Source organism: Bos taurus, chromosome 13 (assembly GCF_002263795.3).
Source record: "Bos taurus isolate L1 Dominette 01449 registration number 42190680 breed Hereford chromosome 13, ARS-UCD2.0, whole genome shotgun sequence".
NCBI classification, from domain to species: Eukaryota; Metazoa; Chordata; class Mammalia; order Artiodactyla; family Bovidae; genus Bos; species Bos taurus.
In genome coordinates, this window is record NC_037340.1 from 56,640,273 (window position 1) to 56,661,712 (window position 21,440).

The following is a 21,440-nucleotide window of genomic DNA, read 5'->3' on the forward strand; positions in this document are numbered from 1 at the left end:
TCCCCTTTTCCTCTAGCCTCGAATCCCTCCCAGCATCAGAGTCTTTTCCAATGAGTCAACTTTTCGCATGAGGTGGCCAAAGTACTGGAGTTTCAGCTTGAGCATCATTCCTTCCAAAGAAATCCCAGGGCTGATCTCTTTCAGAATGGACTGGTTGGATCTCCTTGCAGTCCAAGGGACTCTCAAGAGTCTTCTCCAACACCACAGTTCAAAAGCATCAATTCTTTGGCGCTCAGCCTTCTTCACAGTCCGACTCTCACATCCATACATGACCACTGGAAAAACCATAGCCTTGACTAGACGGACCTTTGTTGGCAAAGTAATGTCTCTGCTTTTGAATATGCTGTCTAGGTTGGTCATAACTTTCCTTCCCAGGAGTAAGCGTCTTTTAATTTCATGGCTGCAGTCACCATCTGCAGTGATTTTGGAGCCCAGAAAAATAAAGTCTGACACTGTTTCCACTGTTTCCCCATCTATTTCCCATGAAGAGTGATGGGACCGGTTGCCATGATCTTCGTTTTCTGAATGTTGAGCTTTAAGCCAACTTTTTCACTCTCCACTTTGACTTTCATCAAGAGGCTTTTTAGTTCCTCTTCACTTTCTGCCATAAGGGTGGTGTCATCTGCATATCTGAGGTTATTGATATTTCTCCCAGCGATCTTGATTCCAACTTGTGTTTCTTCCAGTCCAGCGTTTCTCATGATGTACTCTGCATATAAGTTAAATAAACAGGGTGACAATATACAGCCTTGACGTACTCCTTTTCCCATTTGGAACCAGTGTGTTGTTCCATGTCCAGTTCTAACTGTTGCTTCCTGACCTGCATACAAATTTCTCAAGAGGCAAATCAAGTGGTCTGGTATTCCCATCTCTTTCAGAATTTTCCACAGTTGATTGTGATCCACACAGTCAAAGGCTTTGGCATAGTCAATAAAGCAGAAATAGATGTTTTTCTGGAACTCTCTTGCTTTTTCCATGATCCAGCGGATATTGGCAATTTGATCTCTGGTTCCTCTGCCTTTTCTAAAACTAGCTTGAACATCTAGAAGTTCATGGTTCACATGTTGCTGAAGGCTGGCTTGGAGAATTTTGAGCATTACTTTACTAGCGTGTGAGATGAGTGCAATTGTGCAGTAGTTTGAGCATTCTTTGGCATTGCCTTTCTTTGGGATTGGAATGAAAACTGACCTTTTCCAGTCCTGTGGCCACTGCTGAGTTTTCCAAACTTGCTGGCATATTGAGTGCAGCACTTTCACAGCATCATCTTTCAGAATTTGAAATAGCTCAACTGGAATTCTATCACCTCCACTAGCTCAGTCTTATGAGAGGTATATCAATTTTTTTGATGATCTCAAATAACTAGCCTTTGGTTTAATTGATTTTTCTCACTTTAGTGTTTTGATCTTCAGTTTAATTGATCTCTGCTCTTATATCTGTTGTTTCTTCTCTTCTGCTTACTTTTTTTAATTTGGTTTCCTGTTTTTAGTGTCTTGGGGAAAGCTGAAGTCATTGATCTGAGACCATTTTTTCTTTTCTAATAACAGCCTTTTAGTGCTTTAAATTCTTCTAAGTACGTCCTTAGCAGCATCCTACAAATTGCAATATGCCGTGCTTCCATTTTCATTCATGTGATTCTTTTAAATTTCTCTTTTGATTTCTTCCTTGACCCACGGATTATTTAAAAGCACTTTATTTAGTTTCTGTATACTTGAGATTTCAGGAATACGTTACTGATTTCTAACGTGATTTCATTGTTATCAGAATATACTTTGTGTGATTTGAAAACCCTTTCCAATATGTTGACTATTAGGTTATGACCCAGATATGGTCTGTGTTAGTAAATGGTCTGAATGCACTTGAGAGGAATGTGTTTTCTGTTGTTCTTGGGTGGAGGGCAGGGTTAATCTGTTGTTCAAGTCATACACCCTCATTGTCTACCTACCTGTTCTATCAATTATTGAAAGAGAGGTGTTGAAGTCACCACTATGGTTGTGATTTTTTTTCTATTCATTCAGTTCTGTTATTTTTTACTTCCGGTATTTTGAATTTCTGTTATTAGTTTTATAAACATTTAGTGATATATCTTTTCATAAATTTATCATTATGAAATGACTATTTTTCCTGTGGTAATATTCTTTGCTCTGTCATCTACTTTATGTAATACTAATATACTCTCTCCAAGTTTCTGTTGGCTAATTATAGTATGGCATATCTTTATTTTTAAGTAATTTATGTCCTGTATATTTAAAGAGGGTTTCTTATAGGTGTCATATACTGGGCATTTTTCTTTTAAATGTAATTTGACAGTTTCTGCCTTTTGTGGTTTTTAAGGTGACTGTTTATCTGCTTTAAATTTATTATCTAGCTTTTGTTCTTTCTATGTACCATCCTGTCTGCCATGTTTCTTTATTTTTTCTTCATGTTACTTCATTTTCAGGGGTTCCTTGTACTTCTTTTGTTGGCTTTATATTCACTTTTTAAATGGCTGATTTAGGTTTTATTTTGTACATATTTAACTTAATAGTGTGTGTGTGCAAGTAATATTATACCCCCTAGGAACCTGATAGGTTCTTGTAAAAACAGTCAACCTCTGCTTTTGCTTCCCTGGCCTTTGTGCCACTACTATCAATAGGACTAAAAATCTTTTTGCTTTTGAATGTGTCAAAGACCTCATACTATGGTATAATAATATTTTTCTTTGTGGAACCAATTAACTTTTAAAAAGATTTTTAAAATAGTTTAAATAGTGCATTATATTTACCATTTCCAGTGTTCAGCTTTCATTTATAATATATGCAGATTTCCATCTGGTATTATTTTCCTTCTGCCCGAGTGACTTCTCTAATATTTCTTGTACTGCAAATAAGTTTTTTTTTTAATGTCAGAAAATTGTTGTTTATATTTTGAAAAAGTATTTTTTGTTTTATTTTTACAATTTATCATGGTTAAACTTTTATTTGTAATTGATTTTTTAATTATTTTTGGTTGCACTGGGTCTTCATTGCTGCATACAGGCTTTCTCTAGTTGCAGTGTGTGGGCTTCTCATTGCGGTGGCTTCTTCTCTTGCATAGCAGGGGCTCTAGACCATGAGGGCTTCAGTAGTTGCAGCACACAGGCTTAGTTGCCCAATAGCATGTGGAATCTTCCCAGACCAGGAATCAAACCTATGTCCCCTGTTTGAAAGGCAGGTCCTTTTTTGTTTCCTAGGATTTTTTTTTTTATAATTGAAGGATAATTACAATGTTGTGTTGGTTTCTACCAAACAAAACAACGTGAATTAGTCATAATTACATCTGTTTCCTCATTCTTGACCCTCCCTCCCCTCCCCCCATCCTACCCCTCTAGGTAATCACAGAGCACAAGGCTTGGCTCCCTGTGTTACATAGCAACTTCCCACTAACTATTTTACACATAATAGTGTATATATGTCACTGGTACTTTCTCAGTTCAGCCTACTCTCACCTTCCCCTGCTATGTCCATAAGTCCATTCTCTCCATCTTTGTCTCCATTCCTTCCCTAAAGATAGGTTCATCAGTACCTTTTATTCTCAATTCCATGCTGCTGCTGCTGCTAAGTCGCTTCAGTCGTGTCCGACTCTGCGACCCCATAGATGGCAGCCCACTAGGCTCCCCCGTCCCTGGGATTCTCCAGGCAAGAACACTGGAGTGGGTTGCCATTTCCTTCTCCAATGCATGAAAGTGAAAGTGAAGTCGCTCAGTCGTGTCCAACCCTCAGCGACCCCATGGACTGCAGCCTTCCAGGCTCCTCCGTCCATGGGATTTTCCAGGCAAGAGTACTGGAGTGGGGTGCCATTAGCTTCTCCGTCTAGATTCCATAGGTCTATATTAATATACAATATATGTTTGACTCTCTCTGACTTACTGAAACTTTACACATGAAAAGATGTTCAATATTGGTCAATATTGGTCATTATTAGAGAAATGCAAATCAAAACTACAATGAGGTATCACCTCACACCAGTCAGGATGGCCATCATCAAAAAATTTATAAACAATAAATGCTGGACTGTTGGTGGTGGGAATGTAAACTGATATAGCCACTGCAGAGAACATTATGAGGATTCCTTAAATAACTAGAAATAAATATACCATGAAAAAATGAAAGTGTTAGTTGCTCACCCACATCCAACTCTTTTCAACCCCATAGACTATAGCCTGCCAGGCTGCCTTGTCGACAGAATTTTTTCATCTTTTCATTCTGTATAACTGACTCAAATTCATTCCTTTTTATGACTGAGTATATTCCATTATATATATGTACCACAGCTTCTTTGTCCATCATCTGTCAGTGGACATCTAGGTTGCTTCCATGTCCTTGCTGCAGTAAACATTGAGGTACATGTGTCTTAGAATTCTGATTTTTCTGAGTATAAGCAATCCAGTGGGATTACTGGATCATACAGGCTTCCCAGGTGGCTCAAATGGTAAAGAATTTGCCTGCAGTGCTGGAGACCTGGGTTTGATCCCTAGGTCAAGAAGATCCCCTGGAGAAGGGAATGGCAACTCATGCTAGTCCTCTTGCCTAAGAAATCCCATGGACAGAGGAGCCTGGCAGGCTACCGTCCATAGGGTTGCAAGAGAGTTGGACATGACTCTATTGCATGAAAACACCAACATACATACATACATGCTTCAGTCCTTAAACTAACCCTTTGTGGCACACACACAAGGAAAGTATGGCTTGTGCTCAGGACTCTTCAAGACCTTGCACTCTCTCTGTTCATCTGACTATTCATTTGTATCTTTTACTGTCGTTTATATTAAAGTGGTGATGTTGTCTACCTGTATGAAACAAGCACGATCTGAGTTTCTACATAACTGGCACAGATGGATTCTGGATATCAAGCAGTCAGTTCAGTTCATTTTAGTTGCTCAGTCACATCTGACTCTTTGCAACCCCATGGACTGCAGCACACCAGGCTTCCCTGTACTTCACCATCTCCCACAGCTTGCTCAAAGTCATGTCCATTGAGTCGGTGATGATATCCAACCATCTCATCTTCTGTCACCCCCTTCTCCTGCCTTGAGTCTTTCCCAGCATCAGGGTCTTTGCCAATGAGTTAGCTCTTCACATCAGGTGGCCAAGGTATTGGAGCTTCAGCATCGGTCCTTCCAAAGAATATTCAGGGTTGATTTCTTTTAGGATTGACTGGTTGGATCTCCTTGCAGTCCAAGGGACTCTCAAGAGTCTTCTCCAACATCGCAGTTCTAAATTATCAGTTCTTAAGTACTCAGCCTTCTTTATGGTCCAACTCTTAACATCTGTACATGACTACTGGAAAAACCATAGCTTTGACTGTACAAACCTTTGTCGGCAAACTGATGTCTCTGCTTTTTAATATGCTGTCTAGGTTGGTCATAGTTTTTTTTTTTTCCCCCAAGGAGGAAGCATCTTTTAATTTCATGGCTGCAGTCACTGTCAGCAGTGATTTTGGAGCCCAAGAAAATAGTCTGTCACTGTTTCCATTGTTTCCCCATTTGTTTATCATGAAGTGATGGGATTGGATGCCATGATCTTAGTTTTTTTTTAATGAGTTTTAAGCCAGCTTTTTCACTCTGCTTTCACCTTCATCAAGATGCTCTTTCTTTAGTTCCTCTTCACTTTCTGCCAGAAGGGTGGTGTCATCTGCATATCTGAGGTTATTGGTATTTCTCCCAGCAATCTTGATTCCAGCTTGTGCTTCATCCAGCCCAGCATTTTGCATGATGTACTCTGCATGTAAGTTAAAAGCAGAGTGACAATATACAGCCTTGACATACTCCTTTTCCTATTTGGAACCAGTCAGTTCCATATCTGGTTCTAACTGTTGCTTTTTGACCTGCATACAGATTTCTCAGGAAGCAGATAAAGGTGGTCTGGTATTCCCACCTCTTTAAGAATTTTCGACAGTTTGTTGTGATCTGCACAGTCAAAGGTTATACCATAGTCAATGAAGCAGAAGTAAATATTTTTCTGGAATTCTCTTGCTTTTCCTGTGATCCAGAGGATGTTGGCAATTCGATCTCTGGTTCCTCTGCCTTTTCTAAATCCAGCTAGACATCTGAAAGTTCTCGGTTCATGTACTGTTGAAGCCTAGTTTGCAGGATTTTGAGCATTACCTTGCTAGCGTGTGAAATGAGTGCAATTGTGCGGTAGTTTGAACATTCTTTGGCATTGCCCTTTGGGATTGGAATGAAAGCAATGGTTCTAGAGAAAAAGAATATCTACAGTTGCAGACTAGGGGAATGGTGAAGTAGCAGCTCCGCAGGGTGTTGTTAGACCCTTTGTTCAATTTACAGGAATATATAAAAGACTCCATGGACAATTTTTGTTTCTGTAAGTAGTTAGTACCAGAATTGACTCAATACTGTTAAATCCTAAAAGTTAATTTTGTTTCAGTTCATTTTAACTGGTATGCTGCATGCTTTTCTTATTTATAATATACCTATAGAGTGGTATCATAGAAATGAATATAAACTAATCAGTGTGATTTATTTGTGTACAGTGAGAGAATCGAAGAAGCTACTGACTGTAATTCTGAAAAATATAGTAAAAATTAGTAAAAGAGAAGGGAAAGAATTGCTTTTGTATTTTGATGCATCATTAGAAATCACTAATGTGGCACAAAAAATTTTTGGTGGAAGTAAATATAAGGTAAGTTAAACTTTTAAATATTTTCATAATTCTGGGAACTTTCAGTTACTTAGGACTGTAAGTTTCAGTGATTTTTTTTTTCTCTACAATTCTTAAATAACATATAGATTTTTAGTTCTTTAAATTTGTGTTGTGGAATAACCATCATATTATCAGCCATACCCTTTCAGATATCTATTAGAATGAATCTCAGATGACAAAATTAGCAGCAGCTACTCAAAACATTTAATGATGAATTCCTTCCAGGCATTTAAAAAATGAAATGAGACAAAGCCTTGTTTTTAAGATACTAAACATTGTGAGAATTACAGAATATATCTCAGAAGAAGTAAGTGGTGTATAGAAAATGATGCATAGAAATTGAACAAAGAGAATGCTCATTAAGAGTCAGATCTGAAGGAAAGGCTATGGAGTTGGACCTTGAAATGGCCTTTGAAATTAATGAAATTTAGATAAGATGTTTTTCAGGATTGTGGAAAACATAATGAGTCGGATTTGTTTAGGAATCAAGATAACAATTCATGTTATATTTAGGGAGATGTTCAGTTGACAAGTTTGGGTGATGCCTGTCGTAGTTTGTTCAGGCTACTGTAACAAAAATACTGTGGTTTGGTGTCTTAAATAAGAAACATTTATTTCTCAGTTCTGGAGGCCAGAAGTCAGATCATGGTGCCAGCAGATTCAGTGTATGGGGAGGGTCCATTTTCTGGTTTATCAGTGGCAGTCTTTTCACTCTGTCCGTACATGGTGAGGGAGTTCTCTGAGGTCTCTTTTATAAGGGCAGTAATCCCCTTCCTAAAGGTTCTGCCCTTATGACCTAAGCATGACCCAAAGGCCTGCCCTCCTAATACCATTCTTGGGGACAAGGTTTCAACGTGTGAATTGTGAGGAGACACATTCAGTCTATAACATGGAAAAGATTTATGGTGAAAAATAGCAGATAATATGCTTGTGAGGAACCTTTACCAAAATTGCAGGGTAAGACTATAGTTAGGGAGTCACTGAAGTGCCCTGATAAGAGTATTTATGTGTATTTAAAATTGATTTAAGATAATTTGGTGATTTGGAAAGAAGCAGGTGTAGGAAATACTGGCATTAAAAATGGAAAGAACTGGGAGAAAATGACACCCTGTTGAATTAATTTAATTTTAGGAATTTACCAGAAAACAAGGTATATCCGTTGCCAAAACATCTGTGCATATTCTTTTTGATGCAAGTGGATCACAGGTATGTGTCTCACTTACTTGATTTCTATCACTGGTCTAAGGTTAACCCTAATTAATAATAGCACAGTTATAAGTTTGTCTTGGAGAATAAATAAATTCTGTCAGTGCCCCAACAAGGTATATGTGACTTTGTAAAGAAAGTGAAAGTGAAAGTGGAGAAGGAAATGGCAGTCCACTCCAGCACTCTTGCCTGGAAAATCCCATGGATGGAGGAGCCTGATAGGCTACAGTCCATGGGGTCACAAAGAGTTGGACACGACTGAGCGACTTCACCTTTGTAAACGTGTTATTAATAATAATTTATTTCAGTACAGAAGGTAGATTGTTATTCATTAATACCAGTCTTGGTAACTTTAAAAATCAGAAATATATGTTCTGCCACTAATGCCAAAGCCTCTTTTATGTCTGTTAACATTTGAAAAAGTGGATGCTTTTTGTTGGGTCACTTTGTAGGACTGAAAATTGTAATAGTACATAGATATAAGACAAAAAGAACTAACCTTTATGAGTGTGAGATGAATGAGTGCTTTATGAAGACATCCAGTCATATTTGAGGACTTCCTATGGTTTGTACTTTTAAACAGTTTTTCCTTATTCTCCAACAGATTCTAGTCCCAGAAAGTCAACTCTCACCAGTTGAAGAGGAACATATTAGTTTGAAAGAAACAGCTAACCTCCAAGAGGAATTTACTAAACCTGCAAAATATATCAAAAACAGTAATCAAGGGTATAGAAAAAATAGCCAGCCTGAGGTATATATGGTGTCAAAACCATCATTTATAAAGCAGCATAGGCAAATCATTATTATAGAAAAATGTATCTAGAATGCAAATGTCAGTAACATTTTAGAATATTTCCCCTGCCTTTTACAAATACAAACAAAAGATAGTGTTTCAGCACACGGTGTTTATAGGCAAGGGTTAGGGATTTAGGACAGAGTATACTATATCCATGTAGGTTTCAAATTAGAGTTAGATAGGAAAGTACTACTTTTTGCATTTATCCTTTCTGTCCTATCTTTGCACTTGGCTTTAATGTAGAATACAAATTTATAATGTAATGTTCAGTTTATTTGCACGAGTAAAAAGCAAAATATTAGGTTCTTTTTCCTCCTCCTCCTTCATAAAGGATCTCCTCTAGGCCACATTTGATAGAACCATTTCTCAGCCCTTCCCTAAAGTCTAACCTCAAACTCTATCTTTTGCCTCAAATTTGCATCTGCCTCCATGCTTCAGTAAGATTGCTGTTATTTTTTCTGATGATGTCCTTGATTCCAGCCTCCTCTCGTCCTATACCTAGAACCAAGGTGCTAGTGATTATTCTTTTACAATATTTCTCACATGGTTTCCTCCTCATTCTCTTCACTGTTACTCATTTTAGTGTACCTAGTAGTGTCTTTGACATTATTGGTCCATCCTGTGAGCCGCCCTGTGAGGTATACAACTGATTTTTCTCATACCAATATCCTAGTAGCATTCTTCTGCTCAGAAAGCCTTGTGATCTCTGTGTTTATCCCATTATATCTAAATTTTGATTTAGTTTGAAGACCTTCTGTAATTTAATTTTACTCTTTCAAAATACCCTCCACTTTAGAATGGTCAGTTGCTTTACTCTGTCTTTTTTGTCACACTCATTCTTGCCTCTGTACCTTCATTCATGCTGTTTTTACCTCTTCTTGTCTAAAGTGTACTTAAACTTGTAAATCTTTGTTCATTTTTACTTTATTGATGGAGCTTTTACTGATTAATTGTTTTTACTAATCTCTCATCAAGTTGCTTGTAACTCTCACAGGCTCCTCCATTCATTGTTACTCACTATTTATCCCTTTTGTCTGTGTCCTTCATTAAATTAAAAATATCATTTTGTCAACTATAGTTCCATCAGGTGATTAGATTATAAAGCCTTTTTTGGGGTCTTTTATCAGAATCATAACTTGAGTACTTATTAAAAATGCAGATTCTTAGACTCTCCACCTTAAACCTATTGAATCATAACACAAAGTCTGGAAAAGATCTTAAGCACACTAAAGTTTGAAAAACACTGCACTATTGTTAAATACCTACTATGTTTTCAATAAGGATTAGCCGTTTGAAGCATTTATATAAATAAGTAACTTTGGGGATCCCATTCATTATATATAACACTGCTGCTGCTGCTGCTAAGTCGCTTCAATTGTGTCCGACCCTGTGCGACCCCATAGACGGCAGCCCACCAGGCTTCCCCATCCCTGGGATTCTCCAGGCAAGAACACTGGAGTGGGTTGCCATTTCCTTCTCCAATGCATGAAAGTGAAAAGTGAAAGTGAAGTCGCTCAGTCGTGTCCGACTCTTAGCGACCCCATGGACTACAGCCCACCAGACTCCTCCATCCATGGGATTTTCCAGGCAAGAGTACTGGAGTGGGGTGCCATTGCCTTCTCCATATATATAAACACTAGGAACTGTAATTTCTTTAAGACAGATCTGCTGGTTCAGTAGCTTATTTCTGGTTAATCTTAAAATTCACTTTTCTCCTATCCTTCGAAACCTTTCCTCCATGCCCCATATACATACCTACTCAAAATCCCATCAGTATTTTTTCCTATGCCTTTTAAAAATAAATACCTTCTGCCTCTTTACAGTTTGTCTTCAGTACTCCTTTGTATGGCATCCTCTGGAATGCCAATCCCTTGTAGTCCCACCTCTGCTTATCTACTTCTGTTGTTCTTATCAGTCATTATAGGCTAAAGTTAGAAAATGCAAACCTTTTTGCAACACTAGCTTGTGTGCCACTGAATCTCTAAATTCCTGGTGGTTGTTTTTTTTTTTTAACTCCTGTTTTTTTTTAGCTGCTTTTTACTCTAAAGGCAATTTAGTCTTCACAGAATTTTGAAGAATGTTTAACATTATGAAAGCTTTCACAAACAAGTTTATATAAATATGTGTTTCAAACATTGTCCTTATAGAATAGGAAACTGTGAGCCAGTGGTTAACTAGATAAACTGAGTATCAATAAAATATTTTTAGCAAACATATAAAGTTACTGTATTTCTAAGTCTGGATATTCTTTAAAACAATATTCTCATTTTGACTATTAATATTAGGATAAAATCCTTCAAATCAGACGAAATGCAGAAATATTTGAATATCATATAATTTATAAAATACATCTCTTGTGCGTAGTCAAGGTAAAATGTTAGGAATAAAATTGTAGGATATTTAATTTCAAGAGAGAATGTGTATTTACTGTGGTTTTTTCCTCATGGTTTTAGATAATTACTCCTAGCAAAAGAAAAATGTCTGAAGCATCAATGATTGTTCCTGGTGCAGATAGATACACTGTGAGAAGTCCAATACTTTTAGTCAATACATGTAAGTTTTAGAATCTTAAAAGATTTCTAACAAGTATTATTTAAAGCAGGCATTTTTAAAACTTATGAATATTCTGGACCTAATTTACCTAGAGGATAATTTTGAGATAGAAAAATTGATAGAATATGAACCGCAGATGTCTTCTGTCAAAAAATATCAAATGTGTGAGAGATTTAATGGGTATCTATATAAATATTTTTTAAAATATTAATATCCTGTATTAAGAGCTTATTATTATTTAAGCAGGACTCAGCATAACATAGTGGATAAAACATTAAATTAATCAGGCTGCTTGAGCTTGTTTGCCCACTTCCAAGTGTGTACTCCATAGCTAAGTTTAGAACCAGTTTCCTTTCTATGAAATGGGACTACAGTGTCTAACCTCATCAAAGTCTATAAAGGATTAAATAACTATTCGTTAAATAAGTATTGTGCAACATTTAGACAGTACCTGGTACATACTAAGAGCTAAATAAAAGTTCAAAAATAATGCTATATACTAGTTGCTGTAAACACAGCATTATTTAATCTTTATGACAATTTAATAGTGACCTTCCATTCCCAAAATATGCTTGCCTACTGGGAAATTAATGTTTCACACACTTCTCAGACTTAACAAATACAAAATAAATTCATCTTTCCACCCTTCCTGCCAGTTTCTCTCCATTTCTTACCTTGGTAAATGGAATCCATATTGAGTTACTCATTTAAATCAGAAACCTGGGACCCATCCTAGAAGACCCCCCTTTTTAACTTTCTTCAGCAAAAAGTATCTCAGTGATAGCAACATACAGTTTTAAAATCTGACAAATATAAGTCCTTTGTCCTCCATTCTAGCATCACCACGAAAAAGAAGAATTAAACCACCACTGCAAATGATGAGTTCTACAGAAAAACCTAGTGTTTCTAAAACATCGGAACAAGGAGTGGATTATGCTGTATCACTTAAATCTAGACCATCTGAAGAAAAAAAGAGAAGAGATAATACAGACAAAGTAACTTTACTTTGAAAGCATTTTTAAATATTAAGTTTTTATCACATTATTGTAGAAATACTATTGAACTAACTTCTGCAAACAGGGTCTTACTTTTCTTAAGCAGTGAGTTTCTTACTTTTTTTAAAAGTATTGCTTTCAAAATTGTTTTACATATCATTTTTTGTCCTTAAAAGTAAGGTCTTATCACTCACTGTGCTAACAATAAAATTTAGAAATACTTATTCAACTCTTGATTTATATGTTCAGTAAGAGAAATGAACTTGCCATCATTCTTGTATTCTGTTGTATGTGTTCTCAGATGTACATACAGGATGCAGTAAAAGCCTAATAGAGAGGCAGATGGGCTTCCCAGATGGCATTAGTGATAAGGAATCCACCTGCAATGCAGGAGACTGGGTTCAATCCCTGGGTTGGGAAGATCCCCTGGAGAAGGGCATGGTAAGCCACTCCAGTATCCTTGCCTGAAGAATCTCAAGGACAGAGGAGCCTGGTGGGCTATGGTCCATGGGGTCACAAACAGTTGGACATGACTAAAGTGACTTAGCACAGCACTGAGGGCAGACAATTCTCTCTAATCCCAGAGCTGGAGAGGAAGATAAAGATCAGGAAATGCTCATTTAGAAGATGGAGAGTGAGTTGATTTTTGGAGTCAGTAAACGTTATTAGTCAGATGGATATCGAGGAGCACATTCTTTCCAGGTAGTTGAAGAAGTGGGACTGAGCAGGGAATGGATAAGAGAAAGTTGTATCTTGGAGAAATAGGTGATCAAGAGATACAGATAAGTTTATAGATGAACAGCTCAAAGTTTGTGTTTTCTCTGAAGTGTGAGGATGTTGAGCTTCTCTTGATGCAGAGGGCTCAGGGACACATGAAGATTTGGAATAAGCACTGAGGGATAGTGGAGAGGGCTAAGAATAAGTGTTAGGCAGTGTTGAGGGCCCAGTTCACATTAAAGACTATAAATCTTATCATGGCATTAGTTCAGTAATAAGTATAATTTCCTCAAGTAAAGTTTAGCAGTCTTGGTGTTACAGTTGGAAAAAAAAAAAGATGGTGGATGTAAAAAAAATATGTAATGGTTATGTGGCAGAAAGATAAGGATGGAACACACCTGTACACTTGGACACTTTTATACTGTTCCTCTCCCAGTGTGGAGAACCACTGGCTAGATTAGAGAAGATAGGATGAGGCAGAATATCTTAGCTAGGGAGTATATTTTTCTGATAGTCATGGAATATTTTTATTTTATCTGAATAAGTGTGTATATGTGGCTGTGAAAAGAAGCTTGCTGTCATCAAGAAGTTACCTGTGCAGTGGCCAAAACTTTACAAGATCATTTGACACTTCAGTTCATATGTATATTGAGAAAAGACAGAATAAATGCAGCCTGTGAGATTAAGAGCAATAGATCACATGGCATGGAGGTTCCAGAAATTCTCAAAGAGAAAAATTACATTATTTTTCTAGCTATGGCTGAGGTCAGAAAATTTGTAGGCTGTAATGCCTCCTAATCTGCAGTAAAGTTACTTTCTTGTGTTTTAGGATAAGGGAGTATTCTAGAATGGGCATTTTATGAAGGAAATAGAACTACTATCCAACTTTTAATCATAAGGCAAAATTTTAAAGTTTTAAACTTTAATACTCCTAACTTGTAAAAGTCATTTTCATATAATGCCTTAATTCAAATTTATATTAAAATTTCTCCTGTTTATAGCCTATCAAAGCTGCTAAAGTTGTAGAAAAGACAGAAAATAAGGACACTGAATTCGCAAACCAAAATTTTAGTAAGTACTTTTTGGTTCAGTTTTTGTCATTCTTTCTTATATATATATACACACATACACACACATATGTATACACACATATATATATTTCTATAGATTAACTTCACTGAGTTTCATTTATTTGAAAAAGATTTATAATGAATACATTCAGCTCTATGCAGAGAACTTAGAAATTATGAGGAAGTATAATAACAGCCTTTGTTCCCAAGAAGTTTGGGTCTGGGAGTGGGAAGATGAGGTCAACCAATCTCTCCATCCCAATATATGAACTTTGATCAAATTCTATACTAGCTTTCATTTAACCCTACCAACTGTATGTAAAAATGAGGATACCATAATTTTTGTTTCATTTAGGTGAACTCCAGGAAATTGTTCTCGATTCACAGGCAGCAGGAAGAATAGATAAACCTGTGTAAGTATGAGAATATCCATCTAGTCATTTAGCCTATAATAATGTTACTCTATTTAGATGAATGTAACAAATTTAAAAGATCATGGCATCTGGTCCTATCACTTCATGGGAAATGGATGGGGAAAAAGTGCAAACTGTCAGATTTTGTTTTCTTGGGCTCCAAAATCAATGCAGATGTTGACTATAGCCATAAAATTAAAAGATGCTTGTGCCTTGAAAGAATAGCTATGACAGACCTAGACAGCATATTAAAAGGCAGAGACATCACTTTGCCCACAAAGGTCCATATTGTCAAAGCTGTGGTTTTTCCAGTAGTCACATATGGATGTGAGAGTTGGACCATAAAGAAGGCTGCACACCAAAGAGTTGATGTTTTCAAACTGTGGTGCTGGAGAAGACTCTAGAGAGTCCCTTGGACAGCAAGGAGATCAAATGAGTCAATCCTAAAGAAAATCAACCCTGAGTATTCTTTGGAAGGACTGATGCTGAAGCTGAAGCTCCAATACTTTGGCCATCTGACACTAAGAGCTAACTCATTGGAAAAGACCCTGATGCTGAGAAAGATTGAGGGGAAGAGGAGAATGGGGTAACAGAGGATGAGATGGTTGAATGGCATCACTAACTCAATGGACATGAGTTTAAACAAGCTCAGGGAGATGATGAAGGACAGAGAAACCTGGCATGCTGCAGTCCATGGGATTGCAAAGAGTCAGACATGACTTAGCAACTGATAAACAAATTTAAAGGAAGAGGCCTTTATGTTCTTAGACTGTAGTATTGGTTATAGAACTAATCATCTTCAAGTATTATGATAGTACAGTGGCGAATAGCTTGTATGTTTTTTCTGTATCAACTGATATAACTCTTCAAATTGAGAGACTTAAAATGAATAAAAGCTTTAAAATAATAAAGCATGAATGAGAAGAAATTTAACCAAGTTTAAATACCCATGAAGATATATGTCAGATACCTGAGATGTATTTAGGTAGATCTCAAAATAGAAACAATAATGGAATTTTTAAAATAATATTCTTTAATAAATTATATAGTAAGTTTTAATTTTCATCATGACTTATGAAAATTTTTTCATTCTTTAACAAATTTCTATCAATAAACATTGACTAAGAAAAAGTCAAGACCTTATACCAGAGTCATAGGCTGATGTTTCATAATGAGCAAATGAATCATTTTTCAGGTTACCTGATGTTTTAGACAGTACCTGTGGAGATAAGATGCACTCCAAATGGGCATGTTGGACACCTGTAACAAATATTAAGCTGTGTAATAACCAAAGAGCAAGTACTTCATCGAGAGACACATTTAATCAAGGTGAAACAGTTTTCGCTGTATATAAAATATTCAGGAAATACTTACTGCTTGAACTGTCTTAACAAATATTTTGGTTTTAATAAATTTTATATATGATCAATTTATAAATTTAATAAGGATTAATTTCTCATTTTTCCCACTAGATATTGTTATCAACCAGAAACTTCCTAAACAAAAGTCATCCTCTTCAATATCTGATGATAATTCTGAGGAAACAGAAAAGGTACAGTATAGGAAGGAGATAATGCAGCATAACAGAACAGATAAAGCAGAAGCAGATGACTGCCACCGAAGCAGACAACAACCAGGTCACTCTACACATTCGGAGGAGAAAAGTATTGAGAATGCCAAGCAGAGTGATTGGTGTATCGAATCTGAAACTACTTTTAAATCAGTTCTCCTAAATAAGACAGTTGAAGAATCTGTGATCTACAAGAAGAAATACGTGTTGTCAAAAGATGTGAATACTGATACTTGTGATCAAAGCCCTTCTCCTCAAAAAAATGCAAAAAGTCGTAGAAAATCAGGGAGAAGATTGACAGCTGAGTTTAATTCCTGGGATCTGAAACAAAAAAACACGGTGAGTTTTCAGTGTGTTTTATTTCTGCATACCTATAATATGCCTCCTTAATAACATAAAGTGAAAGAAGCTTGATTAATAGCTACAAATTTAATGTTTATAATTCCCCTGTGCTTTTCTTAATTGAACTGTAGTTGATTTATATAGTATTACATCAGTTTCAGGTGTGTAATATAATGATTCAATATTTTTATAGCTTATATTCCTTCTAAAGTTATTACAAAACAACAGCTATGTTTCTCTGTGCTGTGTGACTTACCCTTGTTGCACATCTATTTTATACTTAGTAGTTTGCATCTCTTAATCCCATACCCTTATCTTACCCCTCTCCTCTTCCCTCTCCCCACTGGTAGCCAAGAAAGTAATACCCTGTTCCTTAATTCAAGCTTAGACTCTGAGAATGAGTGCTCCTGAACTCCTTTCTGACCTGTCCCCAGTCCCATAGTGATAGAACTCATGTGCCCACTAGTGCATAGCAGGCATGTAAATAGGTACAGCATGTATGAGCCCTGCAGTTCCTTGTCTCCTCTTGTTGCGTCTCCCCACTCTGTCCCCCAGATTCTTTTGAATATGGTATAGAACTGTCTGTGGCTCTCTTATGTGCTTATCTTTCTTTTCAATAAATGGCTGTGTGGTTTTTTCCCCCTGTTTTAACCTACTAAAGTATAGAGACTATGTTTTGCTCAACATTTGTTTTCCTGTATGGCCTAGCACAGCTTTGCACATAGTAGTGTCTGAAACATTTCTTGGATTTTGCCTATAAGTTTGACAAGGTTTTTCAAGAAAGGATGTAAATGGAGTGGAGGAAACATGTTGTTCGTCCTCATTGGAGCCTCCTTTTCTTCAGATTCATTGTCTGTAGAACATCTCCAGAACAGTTTTAGCTAGTATACACCATATTTTGAGACAAAAAGTTTCCTTTTTGTTGCAGTTACCATAAATCTTTTCTTTGGTCATTGCTACCAAGATGCAGATTAAAGAAAATTTTCTAATGAGAATACATTTCCACTGGCAATAATGCAATCCTTTTCTTCACTGTGCCTTAAAAGATCCAGTATCTATAGGCCTTCATTTATCTTCCAGAGTATTACTAATACCTGGGTAGCCAGATTTCTAGAGTCAATGTAAAATGTTTTATATATTGGAGCATTTTAGTGTACAAGTGAAATATTTAATAGCTAATTTTGCAGTTTTATATAATTAGATACTATTTAATTTGTCTGAAAGAGATGGGAATACCAGACCACCTGATCTGCCTCTTGAGAAATTTGTATGCAGGTCAGGAAGCAACAGTTAGAACTGGACATGGAACAACAGACTGGTTCCAAATAGGAAAAGGAGTATGTCAAGGCTGTATATTGTCACCCTGCTTATTTAACTTATATGCAGAGTACATCATGAGAAATGCTGGACTGGAAGAAACACAAGTTGGAATCAAGATTGCTGGGAGAGATATCAATAACCTCAGATATGCAGATAACACCACCTTTATGGCAGAAAGTGAAGAGGAACTAAAAAGCCTTTTGATGAAAGTGAAAGCGGAGAGTGAAAAAGTTGGCTTAAAGCTCAACATTCAGAAAACAAAGATCATGGCATCCGGTCCCATCACTTCATGGGAAATAGATGGGGAAACAGTGGAAACAGTGTCAGACTTTATTTTTTGGGGCTCCAAAATCACTGCAGATGGTGACTGCAGCCATGAAATTAAAAGACGCTTACTCCTTGGAAGGAAAGTTATGACCAACCTAGATAGCATATTCAAAAGCAGAGACATTACTTTGCCAACAAAGGTCCGTCTAGTCAAGGCTATGGTTTTTCCTGTGGTCAAGTATGGATGTGAGAGTTGGACTGTGAAGAAGGCTGAGCGCCAAAGAATTGATGCTTTTGAACTGTGGTGTTGGAGAAGACTCTTGAGAGTCCCTTGGACTGCAAGGAGATCCAACCAGTCCATTCTGAAGGAGATCAGCCCTGGGATTTCTTTGGAAGGAATGATGCTCAAGCTGAAACTCCAGTACTTTGGCCACCTCATGCGAAGAGTTGACTCACTGGAAAAGACTCTGATGCTGGGAGGGATTGGGGGTAGGAGGAGAAGGGGACGACAGAGGACGAGATGGCTGGCTGGCATCACTGTCTCAATGGACGGGAGTCTGAGTGAACTCCGGGAGTTGGTGATGGACAGGGAGGCCTGGCGTGCTGCCATTCATGGGGTCACAAAGAGTCGGACACGACTGAGCGGCTGAACTGAACTGAACTGAATTTATCTTGACCAGACTACTCTTTATTTTGTTTTCAACCTGCAAATCACGTTTTCTATCTATTTTAGCTGCTTTCTTTTTTAACCAAATACTTTTGGTTATTTTTTTCTTATCAGTATGCTCTTCTTTCTAGTCTTAGCTGCTATTTAGTTTCTTCAGACCCAGTGGAAGTAAGGTTTTTGTTGTCTGAGTGTTGATCTGTCCTTCAATTTTAAACTGTTTTCATTGGAATTTAGAATCACTCCATGGAATTTTTCTGATCTAGTGATTATTTTTTTGCTGGAAGCACCAAAACTCAATCATCTTTTCTAAGCTGTGCTCTTGATTTTTTAAAAAATCAACTTCTTGTTTTCAGAAGTTCTTTTCACTCCTTCATAGTGCACTCTCTTTATTACTATGCTAGAGTTTCTGCTGCTGTCCTCCAAGATAGTCATCTGTCTGATCCTGTCTTTCACTGGATAAGCCCAGAGAAATAGAACCTCTATAGTTCAGTAGTACAGATTTCCCACATTGACTCCAATTATGTCAAAGTTCTTAATACACTCTTATAGGGGAGGTTTGTTTTTGCCACATTTTTATCAAGGTGAGTATACCCTGTCTTTGTTCTGGTAATCTCAAGAGGAGGTAGTAATAACTTATTATTTACTATATATAAAAACATATGAACTTAAAAAGTGATAGTATATTTTATGTCATGCTATATTTGTTCAGTTCAGTCACTCAGTTGTGTCCAACTCTTTGCGACCCCATGGATTGCAACATACCAGGCCTCCCTATCCGTCACCAACTCCCGGAGTCCACCCAAACCCATGTCCATTGAGTCGGTGATGCCATCTAACCATCTCATCCTCTGTCGTCCCCTTCTCCTCCTGCCTTAAATCTTTCCCAGCATCAGGGTCTTTACAAATGAGTCAGTTCTTTGCATCAGGTGGACAGAGTATTGGAGTTCCAGTTTTAGCGTCAGTCCTTCCAATGAATATTCAGGGATGATTTCCTTTAGGACTGACTGGTTGGATCTCCTTGCTGTCCAAGGGACTCTCAAGAGTCTTATCCACCACCACAATTCAAAAGCATCAGTTCTTCAGCGCTCAGCTTTCTTTATAGTCCAACTCTCACATCCATATGTGACTACTGGAAAAACTATAGCTTTGACTAGGCAGGCCTTTGTGGGCAAGGTAATGTCTCTGCTTTTTAATAAGCTGTCTAGGTTGGTTATAACTTTTCTTCCAAGGAGCAAGCATCTTTCAATTTCATGGCTGCGGTCACCATCTGCAGTGATGTTGGAGCCCAAAAAAATAAATTTGGTCACTGTTTTCACTGTTTCCCCATCTATTTGCTGTGAAGTGATGGGACCAGATGCCATGATCTTAGTTTTCTGAATGTTGAGCTTTAAGCCAAATTTTTCACTCTGCTCTTTCACTTTCATCAACAGGCTCTTTAGTTTGTCTTCACTTTCTGCCATAAGGGTGATGTCATCTGCATATCTGAGGTTATTGATATTTCTCCCAGAAATCTTGATTCCAGCTTGTGCTTCATCTAGCCCAGCGTTTCTCATGATGTACTCTGCATATAAGTTAAATAAGCAGGGTGACAGTATACAGCCTTGACGTATTCCTTTCCCGATTTGGAACCAGTCTGTTGTTCCATGTCCAGTTGTAACTGTTGCTTCTTGACCTGCATACAGATTTCTCAGAACGCAGGTCAGGTGGTCTGGTATTCCCATCTCTTGAAGAATTTTCCACAGTTGTGATCCACACAAAGGCTTTGGCATAGTTAATAAAGCAGAAGTAGATGTTTTTCTGGAACTCTTTTCTTTTTCAATGATCAAACAAATGTTGGAAATTTGATCTCTGATTCCTCTGCCTTTTCTAAATCCAGCTTGAACATCTAGAAGTTCATGGTTCACATACTATTGAAGCCTGGCTTATAGAGTTTTGAGCATTACTTTGCTAGCGTGTGAGATGAGTACAATTGAGCAGTAGTTTGAGCATTCTTTGGCATTGCCTTTCTTTGGAATTGGATTGAAAACTGACCTTTTCCAGTCCTGTGGCCACTGCTGAGTTTTCCAAATTTGCTGGCATATTGAGTGCAGCACTTTCACAGCATCATCTTTCAGGATTTGAAATAGCTCAACTGGAATTCCATCACCTCCACTAGCTTTGTTCGTAGTGATGCTTTCTAAGGCCCACTTGACTTCACATTCCAGGATGTCTGGCTCTAGGTGAGTGATCACACCATTGTGATTATCTGGGTCGTGAAGATCTTTTTTGTACAGTTCTTCTGTGTATTCTTGCCACCTCTTCTTACTATCTCCTGCTTCTGTTACATCTATACCATTTCTGTCCTTTATTGAGCCCATCTTTGCATGAAATGTTCCCTTTGTATCTCTAATTTTCTTGAAGAGATCTCTAGTCTTTCCCTTTCTATTGTTTTCCTCTATTTCTTTGCATTGGTTACTGAGGAAGGCTTTCTTATCTCTCCTTGCTATTCTTTGGAACTCTGCATTCAAATGGGTATATCTTTCCTTTTCTCCTTTGCCCTTCACTTCTCTTCTTTTCATAGCTGTTTGTAAGGCCTCCTCAGACAACCATTTTGCCTTTTTGCATTTCTTTTTCTTGGGGATGGTCTTGATCCCTGCCTCCTGTACAGTGTCACGAACCTGTGTCCATAGTTCTTCAGGCACTCTGTCTGTCGCATCTAATCCCTTGATTCTATTTCTCATTTCCACTGTATAGTCATAAGAGATTTGATTTCTAGTGGTTTTCCCTACTTTCTTCAATTTCAGTCTGAATGTTGCAATAAGGAGTTCATGATCTGAGCCACAGTCAGCTCCCAGTCTTGTTTTTGCT

General features: G+C 37.4%; 1 protein-coding gene across 10 annotated transcripts in view; it reads left to right on the forward strand.

Moving 5' to 3' along the window:
• Nucleotides 1-21,440, forward strand: part of SYCP2 (synaptonemal complex protein 2) — a 73,306-nt gene that overhangs the window by 26,932 nt on the left and 24,934 nt on the right. For all 10 annotated transcript variants that reach the window (XM_059892988.1, XM_025001144.2, XM_025001145.2 and 7 more), the window contains 9 exons: nucleotides 6,508-6,656; nucleotides 7,809-7,883; nucleotides 8,488-8,634; nucleotides 11,133-11,232; nucleotides 12,070-12,227; nucleotides 13,946-14,015; nucleotides 14,370-14,427; nucleotides 15,623-15,756; nucleotides 15,900-16,336. In XM_059892988.1, the coding sequence (XP_059748971.1) occupies nucleotides 6,508-6,656; nucleotides 7,809-7,883; nucleotides 8,488-8,634; nucleotides 11,133-11,232; nucleotides 12,070-12,227; nucleotides 13,946-14,015; nucleotides 14,370-14,427; nucleotides 15,623-15,756; nucleotides 15,900-16,336 (1,328 nt within the window). The remainder of the gene's footprint in view (nucleotides 1-6,507; nucleotides 6,657-7,808; nucleotides 7,884-8,487; nucleotides 8,635-11,132; nucleotides 11,233-12,069; nucleotides 12,228-13,945; nucleotides 14,016-14,369; nucleotides 14,428-15,622; nucleotides 15,757-15,899; nucleotides 16,337-21,440) is intronic.